The sequence below is a fragment of the Mesitornis unicolor genome, unplaced genomic scaffold (assembly GCF_000695765.1).
Source record: "Mesitornis unicolor isolate BGI_N332 unplaced genomic scaffold, ASM69576v1 scaffold9187, whole genome shotgun sequence".
Classification (NCBI taxonomy): domain Eukaryota; kingdom Metazoa; phylum Chordata; class Aves; order Mesitornithiformes; family Mesitornithidae; genus Mesitornis; species Mesitornis unicolor.
This window is the reverse complement of record NW_010198686.1, coordinates 73617-98083: the sequence shown is the minus strand read 5'-3', so window position 1 is coordinate 98083 and position 24467 is coordinate 73617. Positions and strand designations below refer to the sequence as shown.

Here is a 24467-nt window from a genome sequence, read left to right as displayed (position 1 = left end):
CCTGCTGAAAAACACATGTTAAAATTAGCAGCTTCTGGCCTGATTTTTGATGAGAGATGCAAGCAATATTTATTTAAGCAAACAGTGCGGAAAAAAGGAGTATTTGCAAACTCAAATGCCTGGTATGGTCACAGGATTAGCTCTGCTCAAGATTCAATGGCAGTTCAGCATAAATGCCTAAAATTAAGTATATCACTGGTACCTTCCCTAACCAACAAAGTGCTTAAGATTGAGGATACTTTTCAATTTCCTCCATTTTCAAGAATTATATAAAATCTGGGAAGTTTAAGAACTATTCCTGATCTTTGAAGGTGCACAATGTCGCCATTTGTCTTGAAGATGTGCAATAATGGTAACAAAAGATCTTGTCCTTTCTTTTTTTTTTTCCCTGTTTTTTAAGAGTCTGCAGCAAATCAAAACTTAGTGTAAGTGAGGGTGCACAACATAGGAGGCAACTCAAATGTCATGGTTTAAGGCTGGGCTGGCCACTAAATCCTGGACAGACGCTCTCTATTAACCCCTCTCCCCTCCTCAGAAGGGAAGAGAAAAGAGAATAAGGGAGAGAGACTTTACGGGTTGGAAAATAAAACTAACAGATTTAATAAAACACTAATAAAACACTAATACTACAAGATAATATTGTAAATAGGAAAATAATGAAATATATACAAATATGTACAAATATATATATAAAACCAATATAAAATCCTCTCCCTGTGACGATTACATCACCTGAGGCTCTGCAGAGGAGGGCACTGGAAAAGTCCCAGACTGAACTCAGCAGCAGATGGAAGCAGGATGCAGAACACACAAATCAGGATCAGAAGCAGACGAACCAGCAGAGTTCCACTCAGACCTCAGCCATTGCAGGATCAAGATGGACGGAAGGGTCCGAGATGGAAGGGCTCCAAGATGGAAGAAGGGTCGAGACCCTCGTGATCTCTCGGCTTTTATACCGAGTATGACGTATGTGGGATGGAATACCTAGTTGGTCAGTTTTGGGTCCACTTTCCCCTCATCGTAGGTACAGACACAGCACCTATGGTGAGACACTTGGCCTTGAACATTATCAGTACACACCGTGTGGGAAAAAACATGCTGCTAGTTTTCAGCAAGTTCAGCCACTTAAAAGAGACTGAGCTGAAAAGTAAAACCACTAAATAGAAAAATTAGTTCTATTTAGCTCAAACCAGGACATCAAGAATCCCTAATAGATGCACACATGCCTACCCATGACTCAGAATATGAGCATGAGGTGGGGCTGAGAAGAGAAAGGTGTCAGCAAGAAAGCACAAAGAACACTTATAATTTAAATGCAACTGTTTAAATTTAAAAAAAAAAAAAGCTAAGTACAATGTTACTGTGTGTTACTGATGTTATTCTCATGTCACCTGGATTTGTTTTAAATCCAAAATGAGCTCTGAAGTTTCCAGATTCACACTGCCTAGACTTGTATTACTATCACAGAATCACAGAATGTTAGGAGTTGGAAGGGACCTCAAAAGATCATCCAGTCCAACCCCCCTGCCAGAGCAGGATCACCTAGATGAGGTTGCACAGGAACACGTCCAGGCGGGTTTTGAATGTCTCCAGAGAAGGAGACTCCACAACATCTCTGGGCAGCCTGCTCCAGTGCTCTGTCACCCTCACAGCAAAGAAGCTTTTCCTTATGTTCAGGTTGAACCTCCTATGCTACAGCTTGCTCCCATTGTCCCTTGTCCTATCATTTGGCATCAGAGAGAAGAGCCTGGCTCCTTCCTCCTGACACTCGCCCTTTACATATTTATAAACATTAATGAGGTCACCCCTCAGTCTCCTCTTCTTCAAGCTAAAGAGACCCAGCTCCCTCAGCCGCTCCTCATAAGGGAGATATCCTCCACTCCCTCAATCATTTCTGTGGCTCTGCACTGGACTCTTCATGTTAAACAGGACTGGCACCAAAAGCTGGGGGAACACTGCTTGTGACTGGTTGCCAACTGGATTTAGCTCCATTCACCACAACTCTCTGTGCTTCGCCATCCAGCCAGTTTTTAACCCAGCAAAGCATACGCCCATCCAAGCCATGCAGAGCCATCTTCTCCAGGAGGATGTTGTATAGGAATTTATTTTAAATGTATTTTACTATAAGAATTTATTTTAAAGTTTTTGGCAAATATTCTCAATCCACCTATTGGTGGATATTGATGCAAAGAATAAACACTTTAAATCTCTCTTAGTGTAAGGCTTTTAATATAAAAGAGAAAAAGAAGTATGTAAACTGGAGGTCTGAGTTGCTTTGCTGGACAATTCTTTTACTACATGTAAGCCTATTCACAATTAATGTCATGAAATCAGTCTCTCACCATCAAAAATAAATTCAGCCTTCCTGTAGAATTTCAATAGCAGTGGCTTTCAAATGCACATGTCCTAGGGCAAAAATTAAAAGAAAGTAGAGAAAATGTGATATTGTGTTCTCTCTGTTGGCTTGGTTTTAATTTGCTTTTCTGCACCAAAGAGCAACCCTGAAGTGTTTCATGGGAAACCTGCTAACTGCAACCCACAACTCTTTAACAGCTATCATGCTATAGCAGTGAGATACAGTACAGATCAAAATATGCAACTGATATAGCAACATTTAAATAGCATGTGGTGTCAGGTTTAATTACAGTAAATACTTGTAAACTGTTTGAGAATACTCATGCTTTTGGAAGTAGCTTTCATTTTCCAATTGGTGCCTAACAATTAAGTAGAACATATAATTACATTTTAAGTGTCTGTGAAAGGCAAATCCTTGAAAGGGAAGTATTTTAGCATGGTTGTCAAGGTATGCACACATCAACAGTGTGGGAAACACTTATAACTAACAGTATATACTGCTATAGGTTCTTGTAACAGAGGTTAAAATCTGCTCAGAAAATACTCGCAGTTAGATGAACAAAACCGACAAAAATCAGTGGCCTGTCCTGCTGTTGAGATTTTCAGCTATTTCAAAGTGACACAGGTCATGTTTAAAACATAAAGTTTCATGCACTACCAAAAAGTATGTAGTGCATGTAATGGTCTGGAATCAAACTACCTATATATGCAATGTTTGTGAGTTTTTTGCTTTGTATGTTTAAACAGACCTTGCTAGGAACTTTCAGTTAAGACTTAGTGCAATCAAGGCAGAAAAACATAATTGTTCCTAAGTTCAAACCATGCTCTGACCAAATGCACTAACCTTCTCTCTGACCTCAGATAAAGTAGCTTACCTTTCTGTGACACTGCTATAAAATCCCACTATATGATGAATCTTACCAGAGGTGACATCTAATTACATTGCATTTATCATTTATTTGTTTTTAATGAATCCTGAAGACTTTATTGAGGAATAATCAGTTGACATTTCCTCCTGCAGTGTTTTTTTGAACCACTAATGGTGGAACTGTTTTATTGTGAATTAGAGTATCACTTGTTTCTGATGCCTTAAATGACAGTGGGTTTATTTCGAATGCCTTCCTCAGAAAAACATGCACTTTTAATGGATCTACTTTTAAAACAACTTTTAAAATTATGCAAGACAGAGTAAGTAGAGTTCTAATGAGAGGGAATTATCAACCTTTGGGAGAGCTCTTTTAAGGAAAACAGGATACACACTGCTGAGAAAATGTTACAGATACTAAGATGGGCCTGCTAAGTGTGGCAGTCACTGTACACGTACAAGCTGTGTGTATGAACCTGCTTTCAAGTTTCTGCACCCAGTAGATGATGCCCAAAATTTGAAGGTGGTGGCAGAATAAGGCCTAGAGTCTCACAGCTCTGCGGTGATACCCACCACTCTGAGGATGAGCTGTAAAAAATTTCTAATGGTCGTTACTTCGTAAACCAAGGGGAACACTGGCATCACTGATGTTGGGTTACATGCTAGCAAGGAGACAAAGTAGAATTACACTTGTGTATTGCATAAGAAATGTATATATTTGAGGGAATTTATGCAAACAATCATAGGAAGACACAAGTCTTCTAAACAAGAAGTTTAGAAAATAATTAGTATAGTAACTATGACAAAAGTACTATACATTCATTACTTACCGAATATCAACAATGTAAGATAGATTCATTTATGCAACATACTTCTTGCAAAAATTATGTGACCTGTGACCTTTGCCCTTTGTGGGTTTTTTTTCCTTTCTTGCTTCTGACTATTTCAGAAAGACATTGACATATTTAAGTTTATAGAGGAAAATGCAGAGGAAATCTTAGTGGCTCATAACAGGACTAAGTAATTGTGTAGATGCAACTGCAAGAAAAAATGGCTTAAGTGACAGCAACAAGAAATACAGAAGCAGGGCCTGAGATGACCTCTCTGTATCTATACCATCTCTTATACTTTCCCCTAATGTTCCAGCAAAGACAATGGGATACTTAGGTTAAATGGAGTTCTGTCTGAAACCACTAAGGCAGTTGGGTTCTTCTGACCTTCTGCAAACTCCATACTCACTTTAAGCTAGCTTGTAAAATGCAGGATATAAAAGTCCCTATTCTTGCCTGTATTTCACTTCATGTTCTCATTAAAACCTATGCAAAAAAGAATGATCATATTTTCCATTGTGTTTTGCCTGGGGATAAATAAATGTAACAAAGAGAAAAAAATAGTGAAATAGACACCTAAACCACAGAATTTCTAAAAGCTTCGCTACAAGTTTGTGCATTAATGAAGCCATAAAAACACTATAGGTGAGATACATACTCTGATCACTCTATTCCCCATTGCTGACTTCCATATCTTCCATAACTTTTTATTTCAAAGTTTTGGGCTGATACTTCATTCAAGAAAAAAAGTCTGCAAATTCTTAGTTTAAGAAACTAACACTGATATCTGCTAATATACCTGAGAAATGTTAATAATTATACGTGAAGGTTTTCTAAATTTAGTAGTTCTGGCATTTTGTAAATTGTGTGGATGTTCTGAGTTGGGGTTTTTTGAGATTAAAAAAAAAGCTGAAATCAATCATGGAAAATAGCAAAAACTGTAATCTACTTTCTTCTCAACACAGTATAAGTCACAAGGGAGCACATGATTTAAAGACAAAAAGATGCATCTGATAAGATAATAATTTGCTCAAGGAGAGATCTGGGTTGTGAATGCAGCTGTTCCAAAAATCTAAACCCACAGGCAAGAAATTACTCCATTTTTGTACAAGCTGTATCCATAGCTACTTAGATAAACTGGTGATAGACCCCAGAGAAGTGCATCAGAGAGAGAGGTATAGAATCAGGGCTACTTCGAAACTGGAAAGAAAAGTAAATTAAGAGATGGTAAGGATTCCCAGAAACTATCGTTGCAAAGATAGAATAAAAAAGATTTCAGTAATTACACTGTTCCACACAGCTTCTTCCTTCATCAGTCACTCACTTGAGAAAGATATCGCTACATATCCTGATTCAGTTCATGTACATTATTTTTTTGTCCTCATCTGTGACAAGTTCTATGACTCTGAGCTGGAAAGCGAAATGTTTACAGCCTTCAGTTCTTATTTCAGAAATCTGATACTCCTTTTAAAACACAAGCTCATACAGGGAAGCCCACTCATATTTTGGTATGATTGCACTGTCTTCTTATATCAGTATTGGGTAGTACTAGGAAAGTGACACTAGAAGCTTAAGATTGAGGTGACTCATTAGCAACATAAAAATTAGACAAAATTCTCTATATATTGTGATGTGCTCTCATCAGTACTAATAAATCAGTATCAGGTTCAACATCAGCAGAATTAACTGAATTTACTTATTTTGTAACATCAGATCTTTTTCAAGGGGAAAACATAGGTACTTAGGTAAAATAGCAAAGAGGCATTACCTGGCAATTCTCTATTATTACAGTCAGTACTGCAAATCCATCTGTACAAGTAGACCATAATGTCCACATTTATCCCCACTGACATTTGACTGGATGTGTAGATAAGAAAACACCTGCATAGATCACTTAGCAGGATCAGTCTCACAGCAGGGAGAAAAAGCCAGTAAGAATGCATGTCTTCAGGACACTGCATGCTTTCTCTGTTGAAACATGCTAACTAAAAAGCATGAAATGATCTTGGCTGCTCTATAGCACACAACTGCCTGCGTAACCCCTTTTACATTGGCCATGGTACCTTGCCATCAAGTTGTCAATATGCTAGGCAGATGATCCCCGATGATACCAGCCTTCTCATCCAGTAAGGAGTCAGCAAGACACAAGTAAAACACTCTGCTGACTTCTGCTATTCAGATATACTGGTGGGTTGGCAAATTTTGGATTAAATTGGAGACATAACTCTGCACTGAAAATTTTACACACTTATGTCTTTCAAAAGCCTAAACTCACAAAAAGAGCACCAGCAAAAGCCCCTAGAATCTCCAATGGTACTAGATTGACCAAGCTCCTCTCGCACAGAAAGTTTGTAAGGAGACTAGCAATAAGTCCTCCCAAAGAAAGAAATGAGAATGGGAAATCTGGCAGATGTTGGCTACATCTCTTTACAGGAGACGCAGAAGAGCAGCTGTCACAGAAGGGATTGTTGAGATTTCTTGTGAAAGTCGGTAGCAGATGTCACCATCTGCTTCTGTCCTCTCTATGAAATAGGGGCAAAAGGGAGACTGGAAGCTTGTTAAATGAAAAAAAAAGGTAACAACAAAAAACATACATCTGAAAGTTATCCAAACACATTTACAGTGAGTAGGGGAACCTCTTACCCCCTTCCCCTTGGCAAACATGTGATCCAGATGCACAATAAAAGAAAAGAACACTCCTCATTCTCTTTAAATCATGATTTCTTTTCATTTTAATCTTACTACATGTACTTTGACAACATTCAGCCTGCAATCTAACACCTCGCCATTTCCTCCCCGGCTGAAAGAGATCACAGAAATGAGCAGTTGTATCCTTTCCCTCTGGCTATACAGCAATGGTCCGATGACAACCGTTTTACCAGGGTTGGTAACAGACAAACAAAAATTCCCTTCTGAATGATCTACACAATGATGTCATGTGTGAAGGCAAAGTAGTTATTATTCAGGGGGGAAAAAAGAACCAACAAAAAAATAAACAAAACTTCTATTGCATTGTGTTAGGAAACATGCTGTACATGTTTGTACATCTTGACAGATAAAGATCAGATGAGGCAAGCAATGAAGTGGTTAACCAAATCAGAAAGTTATCTCAGACATCCAAAGGCACATCTTGTAAACCTGAGAAAACTTCTTACACAGAACTGAGGAGCATAAAAAGCAAGGGCTTGTCTGGGAAGAAACAAATGACACTGTCAACAAGTAGTTTGCTTTTTCACTCAGAAAAGACTTACTGAGAAAAGAGGCATTAGTGAGATCCAGAGCCCAACAAAAGAACAGGAATCTTTCCAATGATGTAAAAAAGGCTTGGATCACGCCCCAGCTTTCCTGAAAACTAGACTTGCTAATTGCCTCACTCTTCTACTGTCAAAACTGTCATCTCACTGAACAGAAATACCTTTCCAATATTGCTATAGGGCAGACATTTCCACACTGGTAATACTGGGAGCCATGTTCAACCCACACCAGCAACTTGATGGCCACCAGCTCCCCCATTTGGTATCGCATAATGTTGTCTTGCAAAAAAAAAAAAAATTAAAAAAAATGAAAATGCAGCATTCTGGGAAAGTTTTGTAGGTTTTCTTTTTTTGTTTGTTTTTGGAAACAGAAGCCACTTTGTAGCTTACTACCACTGTAGAGAGCATTTTGCTTTTCAGCTAGTGTCATATTTAGACAGTAAATATGCTTCAGAAATTGAAGATCTCATTCTTCTTTGGCATTGCCATAAATCAGGAAATATTTGAACTATACCTGGATAAAACTGACTAAATAACTGAAGAAATCAGCTTTAGAAAGGTATACTGCTAATACAGATCTTTTCCTCAAAGCAAGTAAATTATGCTTATCTTACATTACCAGACCATTACTAGAAATACTATGCCAAACACTCAGCTGGCATAAATCAACATGACCCTATTCACTTCAGTGCAGCTGCGTTGATTTATGTGAGCTGAAAAGCATGTACTGGTCAAGAAGTGACTATTTTATCTTATAAAACTATAAAAGTGACTAAGAAATGAGAGGCAGCACATATAATGTAAAGAAAAAAAAACAGAAAGGAAAGTACTACAGAAAAGCTCAAAGTAGATGTATATTTTATTAAGATTAATCCAACATAGCCACTCATTTTACTCCATATGAGATTTTAGATAACATTCTCTGTTGTTACATGCACATGTATCTCTGGAGTATGGACCCAAGTATCTGTGCAATCTAATAATGCTGCACTATTCCCAAATTAAGTTGTAAGGCTCAGACAGTGGTTTCAACCAGCCTGGAATTTATCACTGGTGTTTTCTGTAAAGTCACTGTGGCTGTCAGAACATGAAACAACAGACTTAGAAGCAAGCCCACATTGTGAACTTAAGTGTTCAGATTTGCAGTATGGTGTCACATCTTAAGAACTACTCCTGTTACAGTCTTTCTCTTATAAAGCAAGATAAAAGTTGAAAAATCAAACAAGTTTCTCAAAGCCAGCACTTCTCTCAAGCCTTGGTAATTTCAAGAAATAGGAAACCTCTTATATTAGACTTACGCACTCTTTACCCTTATGAACTCTGTGTAGACTTCCCTATTATTATACAGGCTACATGAGATTAACTACTGGAGCTCCTTTCCAAGTTAATGCCAGGAAGGCTAAGGAGAAGAATTGGCACTTTGAAATAAGAGGTGTATATTCCTAAATTCCTTTCTCAGGGAAGCAGCTCTTGAGATTAGACAGTTCTTATTTTCACCAGGCTTGTGTATCTCTGCCCCAGCAGTACAATATCTGAACGCTACACAAAGAGAGATCACGAAGCAAAATCTTTACAATTGTCTGTTCAATCCAGCCTCAGTGACCAGCTGCTAACAGCCACTTGGCAGACAACTGCAATTCATCGTCCTTCACCATGAGTACTGGTACTTCAAACACTAATACTTTTGTATTTGGTCACAGTCCACAACACAGGCTGGCAGGTACCAAAAATGCATTTTGTTCATCTCACAGTTGTCTTACATCCTTAACCTACCTCATGGATCCCTGCCTACAAGGAATACTAGGATTTTTCTCTTCACAGTCTTTTCCTATAAATAAATACTGTAGGAATATTACAGAAATTTTCAGATGTATGATTAACACTTCAGCTATGGGGAAAATATATGCACTGTCTGCTGGGACAGATCAACTCTGCACTTCAGCAAGCGGCACTGCCACAATCTGCTGCTCTCCACTGATTCCCAGGCTTAATGTTTTGTGTGGACAAGTTGCACTTAGCATCACCATCAATGGTGATGTTTGATCAATTGTGTTTGATCAATTCAGTGTAACACTAAACCAACTGGAATAATAGTATGTAATACTGGAATAGAATATGTATTGGTTTATTTAGGTATTATCATTTTTTAAATCAGTAGAATAATTTAAAAAAAGGCAAAACATGAGGCATTTTAAAGCTTCCATGTATATTACCAGCTCTACATAGGTATTAGACATTTCAGTTAAAACCTCTTTACCTCCCCAAAGTGCATTTGTCTTCAAAAACATTAGCGAAGTGATGAATGGCTATTAAGAAACAACCTCAAAAGCACTTCACTTCCATTTTCTTCTCTGTATAAATTTTCAGACTTTCTCCCACAGAAACACTAAGCAAATAGCACTGGGCTGTGGGTACAGTTGGTCTCATGGCATATACTCCCAGCAAGGTGAATGGATTCAACAGAAACGAATCTGTTTCTGTCAAGAATCCTGTTTGTGACACAAGGGGCTTAAAACTGTACCCAGCACATACACACAACCAAAAGTACAGCCTGAGACTTCCAAGCAGAGACTTGGGTTCTCCACAGGGACATTAAAAGTGTTGAAAAGATATTTTGAATTGGAAGCTCCATTGCAGTAGTGTCAAAGCTGGAAGAAATGTCAGAGGGATCAAAATAGCAACAAGCACTGAAGTTTTCCTCCTTCAAAATGGTAGAAGTCTGTGGAGAATCAGCACAAATGGTAAATGTGTTCCTATAATTTCCATCTTATCTTGAAGCTCCTTAGTTACTAGAAGTCATGCCAAGCTAATATTTATCATTGCATTTTCCCTCATTCTTTATGGTGGTCAGAATGTTTTAATTGCGTAATGTAACTCAAAGCAATTTGGACATCAGCTTACAGTGCACCAAGAATATATCACACTGAACTGTTTAAAAGAAAGCAAAGGGTTAGGACATTCTAAATGAAACAATCTAGTTAATTTGATTCTCTTTTATTTTTTAACTTGTACTGTTTTGTATCTGCTCTATTGAAGTGATGCACCAACTTCTACCAGCAAGTATGTGGTGCACCACTTACTAGAAATGGTGTCTACCCTGCCTACTATGAGATTTCACAGCTGTCACTCCCAAAGACTGAAATCAGTATTTAAATCCTATTGGCACTGACTCTTTTTTTTTTTTTTTTTTTTTAAAGCAGAGTTGCAATTACGGGATATTTTATATTTGTAAGTATGATTAAAATTATTCTATTTTGTGCCAGGCCATAATTTATATAATTGCATTCCTGTAAAACTTGAATTTATTTTTCATTTAGAAACAGACAACAATAAAAGGCTTCCGCACTGAGAATACAGTTTTCTGCATTAATTTAGAGTTTAATTTTAGAGTGTTTTCTACAGTCACAGTACTTTAAGAGCAGAGGAAAACTGTCATAGTATAAGAGACTTTTAATCAACCAGAGACTCTTATTCAAACTAAATACCAGTATTAATTGTTCATAAAGTACTGCAAGAGGAAAATGGATGATTAAGTGGAATTTAAGCTGCATTGCTATTAAGGATTAAACAGAAAGGCATTTTAAAACCATGTGTTACAAGCCATCTTGTCAGAAGGCATGGGCCATAATCCACACATTTTTCAAAACATACCAGGCTGTACTCATTAGTCTTATGAATTTAGAGAGTCTATTATTTCTGCCTCTTAATTTGACATTTATATGCAAATAAAAATCTTGCATACAAGTCACACCTGAAATTGCATCTGTTATGCAGTTGTCCAGCTAAATGTCTAGAAAAAAATTCCTTTCAATGTGTCATTTTAACATTTTAGCTTTAACTTACTATCAAGAGAGAAAAAATACTCAGGGATGTTACAATGTCATTGCAGTCCCTTGAGAGCACTGATACACCAAATCAGACACACAAGCCTCTCTTCAGCGTCAGAGAGCTAAAAAATGGAATATGATGCTTGAAAGGGAAAGCTGCGGTTCTGCAGGCTCTGAGACTGCCAGAAGGGATGCACTAAATGCCCCTAGCAGGCTATGAGTCATGACACCCTTCCTACAGAATTTTGGCAATTTTAAATGAAACCTGCAGATGCATTGTTTCATTTTTTTCTGTTAGATTGACGCAAAGTTGGGAAGAGTTCACATGGATTTTCTAACCTCTCCTGGGGCTTTCATGATTGAAGAGGATGCCGTTCACAGCAAAGAGATTGTAGGCCTCTCTGAAGTTCACCACAATCCAGTAGGCATAGAGTTTTGCTGCCCCTACAAAAATAATTTTACAGTGTTATATATATCTGCTCTGCTTGTACACAGGTCAGACAGACACACATACACATCTCTCTCACACACAGGGTGAAGTCCACATTTCAACAACAGAATGCATTAGAATTTGATTCATTCCCTACATGTGTCACATTTCACATGGAAAAAATACACAGCCCAATAAATAGCAGCTGAATGGGAAAATACTCCTTTGCTGTGCAGCCTCTGAACTGGCCAGAAAGCATTGAGGCACTTTCTCACTTGTTTTCTTATGCACACTCAAGCATAGCACTTTTTCTTTTACAATATAATTAACGCAGCCAGAGCGTGTGAAATATGCCACTGTGGTGACCTCTTCTAATAAAAAAAAAAATTACTCTGGAGGAATAAAAGCGAAAATCTGGTGCCTTAACACTCAAATTGATTTGAAACTTTATCACCAAAGACCTCCATGCACATTGCTTTAATAAGTGTTTCAAATTTCATGCAAGTTCATGATGGAAGAAGAGAACTCTTGGGAGTTTTTCATTTAGCCAACAAAAAATATGAAACCTTATAACTTCAGCGGTATCTCACAGCACTTTGTGAAGGAAGAGTCACCCTTCCCCCCCTCCCTAAAAGAGCTCTTTACCTCTGAGTTGAATGAACACTGTCTCGTGAAGTGAGATGTTAATTTCCAACCCCCAGGCAATGGCAGCAAATACTTTTTATATAGTAATTCATAAAGGCATGCCTCTTGACATGTCTAGTCACTTTAGCTCTATCGTCATTCTAATCTCCCACCCAAATGACTTCAGCTCTGAGACATGAGCAGGAAGAACAGACAGACACTACACACACACACCATCAGCGATCCTCACCATAAGGCGATCTTGGATAAAAAGGGGTGGTCTCCTTTTGAGGGATTTCTTGCACCTTTCCAAAAAGTTCACTGGTGGAGGCTTGGTAGAACTTCACAGAGTTGATAAGGCCACAGGTCTTAATAGCATCTAGGAGCCGTAAAGTGCCAACTCCATCAACGTCAGCAGTATATTCTGCTAGGTCAAAAGAAATCTTGGAGAGAGAAAGAAATAAAAAACACCAATTTTACTAGGGAAACCAGAACATGCTGTGATCATGTACAACTAAACAAAGTAATACATCACTTGTCACAGACCATCTAGACACTTTTGTACAGAGTAGATGTTCAGTTTACAAAAGTACCCTCAAAGGATTTCTAAGAATAAACAAGTAGTTCCATAAATAGCAGAACCAAAAGACTGGTGTTCCCTGATCTCTCTCTCAGGATTATTTTCCCATGTGAAGTAAGGGGCAAAGCTCCCCACAAGTGGGAGCGTTATCAGGCTTGCTCTCATCTCCACAGCTGTCAATTTTCACAATATTCACTTGAGCTTAATATCTTTGCCACACCTGAATTCAGTTTAAATTGTCCAATATATTTTTTTTTAAGAATTAGGTTAGACAGACAGCATGACAGCATAAACATGTATTTTTTAAAAAAACCCACAAATTCTAAACAAGGTGCAAAGTTTTACAATTTAAACACACACCAAAACGGAGAGAAGACTAGAAATGTCTGCTATCAAATGAGACTCCCACTCCTACCTGTGTACCAGAGCTGTGGCTTTTGCACAGAGGTTAGGGGGATGATGAAGCAGGAGAGCAAAGGGTGGAGGTATCCAAAAGAAACCAGCCATCTCCTCCAACTGATATATCCTTCAAAGTATGACAACAAACTCGTGCGTGGTGCTGGGACAAGACTTGTCTTTCTCTCTCCACTCCAGTAGTTCCCAGTTATCTTTATGATGAGATTGATTGTGGCATAGGCCACAAGACATGCTTGTCTAAACTTTCAAAGTGTATATAAAATATATTAATTCTATTCCTTGCAGTTGCAGAAGAAAAATGAAAGTGGAAAAAGTAAGCTGGAAGTAAGACGTGTTGTGACTACCCTAGTCTGTAGGCAGGAGAAAAAACACTCAAAGGAGTTCACTCTGCTTGCTTGATGGTTATGGGCTGGTTGTTTGGATGTGCTGGCAGAGCTCCTGGAGTCTGAAGAACTTTCTCCCAACTTTCTTCTACATCTTCTCTCCAATCCAGGATTTTACTTGTTTGCCAGTTTTAAAAAAATGTCTCCCATTTATACTGCCAACATCATAAAAAAGGAAAGGGAAATGGACCTTTAGAGCAACATCCTCCATCACCCTGACTCAAGGAAGAATTACTCTACCAATATCTCCTCTGACTGATGATTGAGTTTCAGGAACGACCTCTAGAGTGATGGCAATGTTACAGTCTCTTTATATGATCCAGACTAGAGGTTAGAGAGATACTACCAAAGTCAGATAGTACATATCTATGACCCCCCCATTCATTAGTCTTCAGTGACAGGGTAACTACTAATGGACTAGAGGGTAAATGACAGTAGCTGCACAAGCTGAGCTAACACAGTGAAAATCAGTGGGAAAACCTGTCACTTAGCAGGCATTTTTTCAGGCTTTCTGCAGAGTCAGATAGATAGCCCTGTATTCATTTCTGCTGTTAAGCCACTTTCCCTATTCAGCAATCACTAGAGGTTCAAGGCTTATTTACACAGCAGATGAAATAAAAATAATCAGATTAATTTGAATTTGCACTTATGGCTAATTCAATACAGGTATGAAATAATCTAAATTGCATTACTGTGCTGCAAAATAAAAATGTTCACACATAGTTTTGAGCTGAAATAGCTAATGGTATGAACAAAAACAAACTTTACTTTTTTTCTTTTTTTTTTAAACCAAAATAAAAAAAAAATAAAAAAGAAACCTGCTACTTGGTCTTGTTAACCTGGTATGACCCAGCTGAAATTGAGCACTGATCTACTGAGAAGTGCTGAACATTTTTTGTTTTAATCCATTTGGCACAAAGATGACAGCCACTTAAGGTCTCTCTGCTTCACTGTCAGAGTAACTCTTGGGGAAAAAATCTTAATGAATAGGTGGTACAGTCAATGAACATATATTACTATATTTACCATATGGCTAGCACCTTTACACATTCACAGTAACATCCTAACTCTCTAAGTAAAGGCAAAACTTTTACTAATATAGCAGAACTAGGAATTTACCTGTATTAAGGTATTTTTTCCAACAAATAACATGCTAGAAACATTATCCCAAAATGAAAACCTTTGCTTACATGTTCTGCTATGAGGCTAAATGGCACATGCGACTGAGGTGGTCTTAAATCAGAGATCCCAGATTATAAAAACTCTTAAGCAGAGTGAGCAATGAGCCTGCAGCAGCAGTACCCTGGACTGCTGTCCTTGGCTGCCACAGAGACCAGTTTCACAAGAGATGCATTTCCCTATTGCCTTATGAATGACCTCAGTCTTCACCTAGAAAAATCACTCCCTAGGGTGTGAGGTAATTCTGCCTCCGCACTGGCCGGGTCTGAGTGTCCCCGAGCAGAAACTGTCAGCTTTGTGCCTGTTTTGTAATGAGGACTATTGTTCACCAGAGACAGGACTCAGACCACTAAACCCACTTCATTTTGGAGTGCAGGGTAGACTCGAATGGCATTCATGAAAATAAAAAATGGTTTTATCCACTAAAACCTCCAACAGCAAAACTGCAGGACTGTTAAGACACTATGCAGTGTAGGGGCAGTAACATGGCAAATACGGATAAATGCCCACTGGATTTTAATTTGATCCTGATTTACAGTTAATAACCTAAAAGAGTTTTATAAAATACTGGATTGATTAAGTAGTTACAAACAAAGCAGGGCAGAATATGAAAAACTGCTTATTTATCCATTACTACATTATTCCCCTCTCCTTATACACGTTATTTTGTGCCAGGTAAGCAGGAAGTCTGAAATAAAAATTAAAAAAAGCAGGGAACTTATTAAGAGGGTTATCCAATAGAGAATTGATACACATGCACAACACAAAAAAGACCAGGGTCTGAGCTACAGAAAACAAATATAGAATCAGATTCAATAAATATCACTCATAGAAATAATCTTTGCTGGTGCACTGAGCTCAGTGGGACTACCTGAGAAAGTAAAAACGTAATGGAAATTACTGTAAAGGCAGGTGTAGGAAGGTTAAAAACAAGCTGCACTTTCTGAAAGATTGAACATTTCTTCAATGGAAAAAAGAACTTAGGTAATACCAACAGATGAGAGTTTTCAAACAGCCTGACTTATGACAACTATCTTGAGTGCCTGAATTAGGAAACCTGTCTCCCTCCACACCAGTAAAGACAGTGGTGAGTCAAAGCAGAAAGCCTAACTGAGTTGGTCTTGATCATGCTTTGGAGAAACTCTATAAACACTAGTTTTTTAACTTAGCTACCTAAGACAGATGGTCCATTTCAAACTCAAAAATCACAAACTATCAGTTACTGTTAACTATATAAAGTAAGCCATGCAGCCAACAACTTTTTTGTTTAAAACATCACCAAGAGCTTTTGTAATGTCTTGAGTATGGAAAAGAAGCTTCTTTGCCTGGAAAAAACTTTAAACCTGAAAGTTTTCTCAAAAAGTACTGAAGGCATGAATCCAATACTTCTTTGCCCTCTTTGGACAGGCTTTGTGACAAAGGGAAAGTGTGACATACCAACAAAACAGAAATCGTCTACTTGGAATATGTTAGTCTGAGTACCCTGGCACTCCCTTCCCATGTCCAATGGGGACAGCATGCTTTTGGAGTTGTCATAGTTGATCTCTGGAGATACTGTGAATGCATATATTTAAGGTGTGTCAGTTCATTCCACTCAGTAAGTGGTGACAGCAGTGTATCATTAGCAGTGGACAGAACAACATGGAGACACTTGCTTAAAAGTACTTCAGTTGCTGGTTTTCAGCCCTCAGCACCTTGCAGAATTGGCTTAAAGAATGTTAAAAAGCAATCCTTATGTACATGGGAATTTCATATACTGAGTGCTGGATTCATTCCTAATATAGCATATTTCAAATATATTCTTGGGCAAGTACAAATTTCCACACCAAGGCTTATCCATACAATGATAAAACTTTCTTAAGAAAAGCATCGTTAATTAGTTGTGTCCTGTGATTCCAGGAATGTTACAATACAAATACAATGAAACATGTTATGTCTCTTCTTTCACGTGGCTCCAAGAATGACAATGAGTTTTGTGAACTGGCTTCTACCTTTTGAATTTGAACTCTTCCCACCCCTCCCATTCCCCATTTCTTTCTTTCTTTATAATCGCCATATTCAATCTCTACGAGATATCTGAATTTAATAGAGCAATGTTTTAAATATGATGTTTCCCAACTGATCATTCAAAACCAAGCTTAGCGAGGTCTTTAACAAGATTTAAAAGCTTACTAAAAACTATCTAAATGAAAACACATGGGTCTTACCCTCCACAAGAACACATTCCTATCATGTCTACGAGTACTATGTACAAGCCTGCAGACTTAATAGTACTTGCTCCTGACCAACATGCTGTCAACAGTGGTGGTATTCTGAAAATATGTATCAATTTAGCACACACATAGGTTTGGCTTTGCGAGATACTTCTCTGTTTTGTCATTTAGAACAATCTAAGGGATGGGCTGCAATCATAGTAACTATTAGCTTTCAATCAAAAATAGCACGTGCTAGCAGAATATGCTTCAATGCTCTACTGAAGAAATATAAATAATGATTTGAAATTTAATCTCCTTCTTACAGCCTTCTCAGTTTCAGAAGACGGGTTTCTGGAAGGCTGGTGTTATAAGAGTGAAGCTTATGTGAAGCCTCGGGAGAAAATAGGATAATAATGTAAATTATTATTCTTTCACTGTAAAAGCAAAAGTGGCTAATCTAACTATAACATTAAAGTAAGCATCTTTGTTCTCTTGAAAAAACTCACAGTAGATTCTTTAGATTTAACAGAGTACAAGATCTGTATCAGGTCTCTTTATACACCGAGAAAGGTTTACACCTGAGAAGCAAAGCACAAAGTAGAAAAACTGCTCAGAAACATTTCAAGTCTCATAAGTTTCACAGCGGTTACTATTTTGTATTCTTTAAAATCAATTCTGTTTGCTTTGAATATTTAGTGTGCCTTCCACTGCCAATAAAAACCACTGGGATCACTTATATCATCTCAGTAAACAAACTGCTCAACCCCTAGGAACAGGTATTTAAAGCATAACATTCCAGTTGCTAAATCTAATACAGACTATTGGCCAAGCATTCCTATAAAGCCGTAACACACTGGGGAAAAAAATCCCAGAGATTCTAGGAAATCTAAAGAATTTAGGGGAGGGTGTCAAGGTGATAGCAAAGAACCTATATTTCTACAAAAGTGTCAGGTAACCTTCTAGGAGAATATGACAATTCCTCTTCCCCTTAACCCCTTAATTCATAATGAATGCTTAACTCATTGCCCTTTCACCCAATAAAAGTAGTAGTTGAAAGATACCAAAATCCCCCAAACAACTATATGATTTTTGTTATATAGAAAAATAATCAATTCAATAGCTCAGAACTGCTTATTACTAAGCAACACTCTTGATAACTTAAAGCCCTATTCAACTTCTTAAGTAAATAGAAATGGACTGAAAAAATAATGACTGGAATTTTGGATAAAAGGAATATGCCTTTTGTAGATTTATCTTCTTTTCTATTTCTTTCCCTGTTCTTTCATTAATAAACCAGAAAAAAATAAAGTGATCTCTATAAAATTAGAGTAATTTGACAACATGATTATAAGCAGAAAATTAGCGAGAAAAAGATTTGTGGAAGCAGAAGTCAATATTTTTTCCCAAAATTCAAGTTAACCCAAGCCATTCACGATAGTGCTATAGCAAGAGAGCTTGGAAAACATGGATTTTCAAGTTACTTGTGATGCAAAGGAATAAGCAGTACAGCTGATAAAAGTCCTGCTTCTCTGCCAGTGCTTATGTGGGTGTCCTAGTGATTGAGTTCCACTGCAGGTCTGTCATGCTCTGGACTGCAGGCTAAGCAACTGGAAAGACTTCTTGAAGTGGTTAGAAGTTTGGTTTTGACACCAATGGGCCAGCATTTCACCTTCACCCCTAAGTGAGAAGACCCAAACCGAAGTGCAAAAATAAGCTATTTGCTGTTTAGTGATCTTAAATGATCCTTCATGACCTTCATGTTCTATAACCTGCCATAAACCACAACAGACTCTGCTTCAAGGACCTGCTCAGTCTTATACAAGTAACCCCAAAGTGTTTTTCATTATACAAAAAAAAAGGAGGAGCTTGAATGTAAACCTGTTCATTGTCCTAAACACACACACATGCCTTTTTGCACCATCAAAAAGAGTACAAATGAGAGGTGAAGCAGAGCTGAATTCATTTATGGCTCCCCACTGTTTATTTCTCCAAAGTATATCAAGATCTGAGAAATGTGTAGGGGGGGAAAGGGAAGAGATTGAAGAAGAAGCCTCACAACAAAAGTATACTTTTAAGTCTGAAAAAAAAATTACTCAGGATAGCAACTGCAGCAAAAACATGCATCGTCTTTTGCTACGTGCCCAAGGATCAGGCACTGGAGAGTCCAAAAGCAGATACTACCTTTCTCCTCCATGAGCACGAAAAAGTTCATGAACAGCTAAATTATACTGCTATTGCCCACACGAGATGAAACAGGAGTGCTGCTAGACTGCCTGAAGTCCCCAGCTATCTTGTGATTGAACTACCCTGCAGCAGAGCCTTCCCTTAGGAGCAGCGACTTTCTTTGTGCAGCTGAAATACTCAATGATTAGGGACAAGCAGCCCCTAACATACTCCACAGTGAATGTCCATATGGCAACTTCTGATGGTTTGGTTTGGGTAAGTTTTCCTTATAACTCTCCTCCTGATTTATTTCAAGTTCTGCATGCAAACTCTCTGGACTAATCTTTAATGAGAAATAGCTTGGCATTATTAAAACAGGTTTCCTTTTTCCCTCCTATGAGTATAAACTGCTACTTGATTTTTGCTCGGGCAAAAAAAGAGAAAGATAAAATTCAACACAAAGCAGAAAATGAGCATGGAGAAATACTTCCTCAGTAGTTAAAGTTTTCTATTTATCAGACTAGTAGTGGTTGATAGTTGGATTAATTATTCAGTTTCTTTACAAGCAGCTCCTCAGAGTTCCCAGGCAAACTGCAGGTGCAGTTGTAAATCCAGCTCACGGGGTCATCACCTTCACCTTTACCTTCAAAACCGCCCACTGGTAGATGCCTGACCAGTTAAAAGGTATAGAAAAATCACCATTCTTAAATTTTATTGCCACAATCCTTAAATTGGGATATCCATTCTCTTTGAGTTCCATTTTAATAAAACAAAGTCTCCTACATCTTGTACAGTTGTCTTGGCTGTTGAGTATTGATTGAAAGGTGTGTTTGAAACAGATCTACAAATACAGTAATTTGTGAATTGTTTTTTTCTTCTCTTTATTGACTAGCTAATTTAGTGGATTAATTTAACAGAATGGATTAAAAGAGAGTTGCCCACAGTCAGATCAAAAGCAATGGACAGAAGTTGAAACATGAAAAATTACCATTAGATATTAGGGGGAAAAAGTTCACAACATGAGTAGTCTAACACTGAAACAGGATGTGTAGAGAGACTGTGGCATCTCCTCTCTTGGAGATGCTCAAAACTCAGACATAACCCTGAGATACCTGTTGTACACTGGCCCTGTTTTATGGAAAGAGTTGGTCCAGATGACATTTAGAGATTGTTCACAAACTAAATTATTGCACAGTTTTAAGAAGACAGGTAGATGAGATTACAGCACTGTGTTTCAATGTTCCGACACGTAGCACCATCCAATGAGTAGAAAGTGGATGTACAGTGTGCAAGAATGAGGCCTGGTCTTGTAGAAAATCAGTGATTTCTACTGGGGGAGTGGAGAGTTGTTTACAGCAACTTTTCAGAGGCACATAGTTCAACTTGCTGTTCACCACATCTCCTCCACAGAAGAGCTTCAGATAGAGGAATGCTCAGCTCTCATAGTAAAAAAAATACCGAAGTGGAGGAGGAGGAGGAGGAGGAGGGCTATCACAGAACATGAGATTCAGTATGGCCATAAACCTTTGTCACAAAAATGTAACCTCCCCATTAGTTTTGCTTATCTTCTCATTCATTTGTTATTAATTTGATGGAACTGGGGAGTTGTCAGGGTTATGGGATGCAAGGGATTTATCTTGTGGAACAATCTCTAACCCACTGTTCAAAGTCTTTAGTTTCGAATTACAGAGATTAGAAAAGAAGCTTTTAAAAAAGAAGCATTTATTCTTCTTTTTCAGCACGTTTTTGTTCAGGGATAGTTTCAACAATACACATGTTTACCCAAGTTTTTAGTGCAAGGCACATGCAGCAAAGTTAGGATGGGCTTCGGTGGTCAGTGACACGATTATACCCTAAAAGCTTTCTTGCATAGTGAAGTCCAGCTGCGCCAGAAGCTTTACATGCTATTTAGAAGAAAGACAAGAAGGGGCAACTTGCAGAGTCACTAGAGAACATTCAAAGGGAAATGTAAAAAGATAGCCAATTCATTTTGCTTTATATGTACCAAGGGAATACAGAGCTATGACTAAAATGCACGCAGGGAATGCAGTCACTTTGGAAGAAATAGCACCCTTTTTACTCACTTTCACATACAAAGAAATTAATTTAAAACATACAGGTTATTTAAAATTCTAGCTTGACAACTAGGTTATAATATTAATAGGTTGAGTTTTGTTTACTACTGAAGCTTTTTAAAGAGTTTCATCCCTGCTTCCTTGATGCTTTCAGAACATGCAGGAAGATGCTTTGCACAGAAGTGATAAAAATCTCATCACAGGCAAAAAGAAAGAAGAAAGAAACAAAAGCCACAAAAACCAACAAGCTTTCAACACCTTATGATTTTGTTAGACTGCCAATGGATGGCAAGATACATATTGAATTAAAGCAATAATCTACTATTGTACAGATTTATTGACAACAAATAGTATCTCCTTTCTTTTCTTTCCTAGCCAACAAGACTGCAAAACATGACTTAACACAACAGACCCTCCCAAATGTTGATACAACTCCCACGTTGCCTAGAAGCTAGAATTACCCCAATGCTTTGCAAATGACTACCTTGCCCAATTCTCTTGTAACTCCTACTGATTCATAAGGTAAAATTTTCCTAGGTTTATGAGCCCTGCCAGAATTCTTCCTTTTTCAACCAGAGCACAACTACATCTTTTCAGCATTTATTACTTATCGCTTGAGAAGATCACTTCCCAGACTGCAAGTCCTCTTGCCAAATGACATTGTTTTAGAAAGCATAGAAGCAGTTCAAACAACTGTTTCTCAGGTACCCCTGAAGTATCAAAAATGCTCCTCCCTCCATGAGGAAACAAACTTAAAATAATACTTCATATATGAATTTATGGCAGATTTTAATATGGACTAGGGTATTTTTTACTTACAAGGGCACTTAATCTGGAAACAAAATGTACTGAACACATGCAGAACCTTTGTAAAATAATTTCTCAAATTTTTCAAATTCAAGTAAGCACAAATCTAAAATTAGCTATAAAATTGTGATTTTTTTTAAACAAAATTTTTTGTGTGTTACTTTGCCCCACACATTAGCTAATGAAAATTGTCCATTTAGTTCTCCAAGCTATATTTTCATTATTTTGGGTTTGACTTTTGGTGCTACATCCACATAGCAACTGATGTAGCACAGCCATCATGATAAAATATGACAAAAACCACTGACTGTTGATTAAGTTATAGAAATCATTCTGACAAAGCTAGGCACACTCTGAATGAAGCATCTATAGAGACTGACACATAGTTCATAAAAAACCACATTTTATAATGCTTAACCAAAGCTTTTACCTCTCACTGTATGGAAATCTCTGCCATTTTTCATTTTCTAAATTTAAAATAATCTTCTCCTCTTCCTAACAACAGGAATTAAATGCTGTCCCCTTCCTTACAGTTAACTGAAAGTTGAAAGAGGGATATTGCAAGAAAAAAAAATTAGATGAATATGCATGCATTACTTATTAGTGGCACCATAAACACAAGTAGATGGACTGTCCATAAATATGCCTCACTCTGCCATTAAATTTGAAATCTAAGGGTACAGACACAGACACATTACTGCAAGAAAACAAGTTACTCTTTCTCTGTGGAGCTGAGGTAACTAACACTATCTGGAAGCACTCTTAAACCACAGCAAATGCAAGAAAAAGCAATTTATTTTAGGTCTCTTTTACTGTCAGCTACTATAAAACCAAATCACTTCATTCATTACAGCCTAAGAGGGGACAGGTACCTTAGGTGTGACCACACATTGAGGCTTGTTACATTGTGGTGCTTTGGTTGTGGCTGAGCTTTCAAAACAGGGAGGGCTTCAGGCAGAAAAGTAAGACAAGTGAGAACATGAAGTTTTGAGGAAACAAATAAGCATGTGCATACATACACACAGAAAAAAATCATGACTGCTTGTCTTGGGCACAACTATCTAGGGAACATCCTCTGCCCTGAAGTACCCAGATGGGTGCAGAGCTCAGGGTCCAACACCTGCATCAGCGTGGCAAAGGAGATGCAAAACACTCCATCTCAGCAGGCAAACAACGTCTGCCCCTGTTCATGCACTCAGTTTACTCTTAAAATATTAAAGTCATGCTCTCCACAAAGATACCACCCTTAGAGAAAAGTACTATAAAAACACTTCTAAACAAATCCCATCACTTCAGAACTATTCCTGGTCCACTCACTCTTCTCCAAGTCCAAATTCTCCCATTTGCCATGGGAACTAAAAGTTATGAGTACAATGTTACGCCTCCACAGACCTAGTTCTACTTTCTGGTTTGCCATAAAGCAACCAAAAACTACACCAGCTCCTCTCTAGCTGGAATTTTTTCAGCATACCTCAGACTTTTATGTAATTAATTTCTGAGGTTTTTTTCATTTTCATGACATATGCATTAAGAATTAAATTGGGATGGCGCATTGCATGGGACAAATTTGGATCAATATGTATGTACTGACAAAAGACATGCTCCCATAGTCACCACCTTCTCAGTTCCTGCTCCAGTGCTTCAGCAGAAATGAGTGGAAAAATGAATAAACATGTAACAGCATGTCAAGAAATGTCACCAGGGTTATTTTTTTAACTCTTTTTAATTTTTTGACCAGTGCCTTTTCTTCCAATGCATAAGGTTATTTTCTGTGAAATTTCACTCAAAAATCTTACTCAAAGAAAGGGCAACAATTCCAAAACTCAATATTTTTTTTTCTCCACATAACCAGCAGTATTCTTTTCCTTTTATTTGTCCTTGAGAACACTAAAAACATTCTTTAAATGAATACAATAGTCTGAGGTTTGTACTTGCCCTGAAAGGAAACCACTGAATCCTCTAAATCCATTAAAATTACAACCAACAAACCAGAAAAACCCACCCCACCTTGAAATGCTAAAGTGGGTGAACCCTAGATGAGCACTAATATTCTCACCAGTAGTGCATGTACAGGCACTACGTATGATTAATTAAAATCAGAATATTAACGGCATCCACAAATACAGTAGCTGATGATGGCTTTGTTGGGAATGATGTCATAAACCTGTAGAAACAGCTTTCCGTAAACTGATGGTAGTAACACCTGATTTTAACTTTCCATTTCAGGCAAGATGGGGATAGCAATGATTACATACCTCCAAGTGGACTGTGATAATTCTTCATCCTGTGTATAGTGGAATACACTGTTAGCACCATCACCACTAGCACTCAGATTTTAATGTGGTTAAAATACTTAAGAAACCATGAGCCTTACATCTTCTCCAGTTGCACCCCTTCAGGGAGAACACTGCAGTTTTCTATGTGGCAGTGAGCACTCTGAACTCAAAGGCGATCCACCACATAAAATATTCCACTTAATCAAC

At 37.8% G+C, this 24467-nt stretch overlaps 1 protein-coding gene across 1 annotated transcript in view; it reads right to left on the bottom strand.

Annotated features, from left to right (window-relative positions):
* Positions 1-12628, bottom strand: part of GMDS (GDP-mannose 4,6-dehydratase) — a gene marked incomplete at its 5' end in the record, with an annotated part of 171921 nt that extends 159293 nt beyond the window's left edge. The window contains 2 exons of the mRNA XM_010189225.1: positions 11471-11575; positions 12436-12628. Of these exons, the coding sequence (XP_010187527.1) occupies positions 11471-11575; positions 12436-12628 (298 nt within the window). The remainder of the gene's footprint in view (positions 1-11470; positions 11576-12435) is intronic.
* Positions 12629-24467: the final 11839 nt, after the last annotated feature.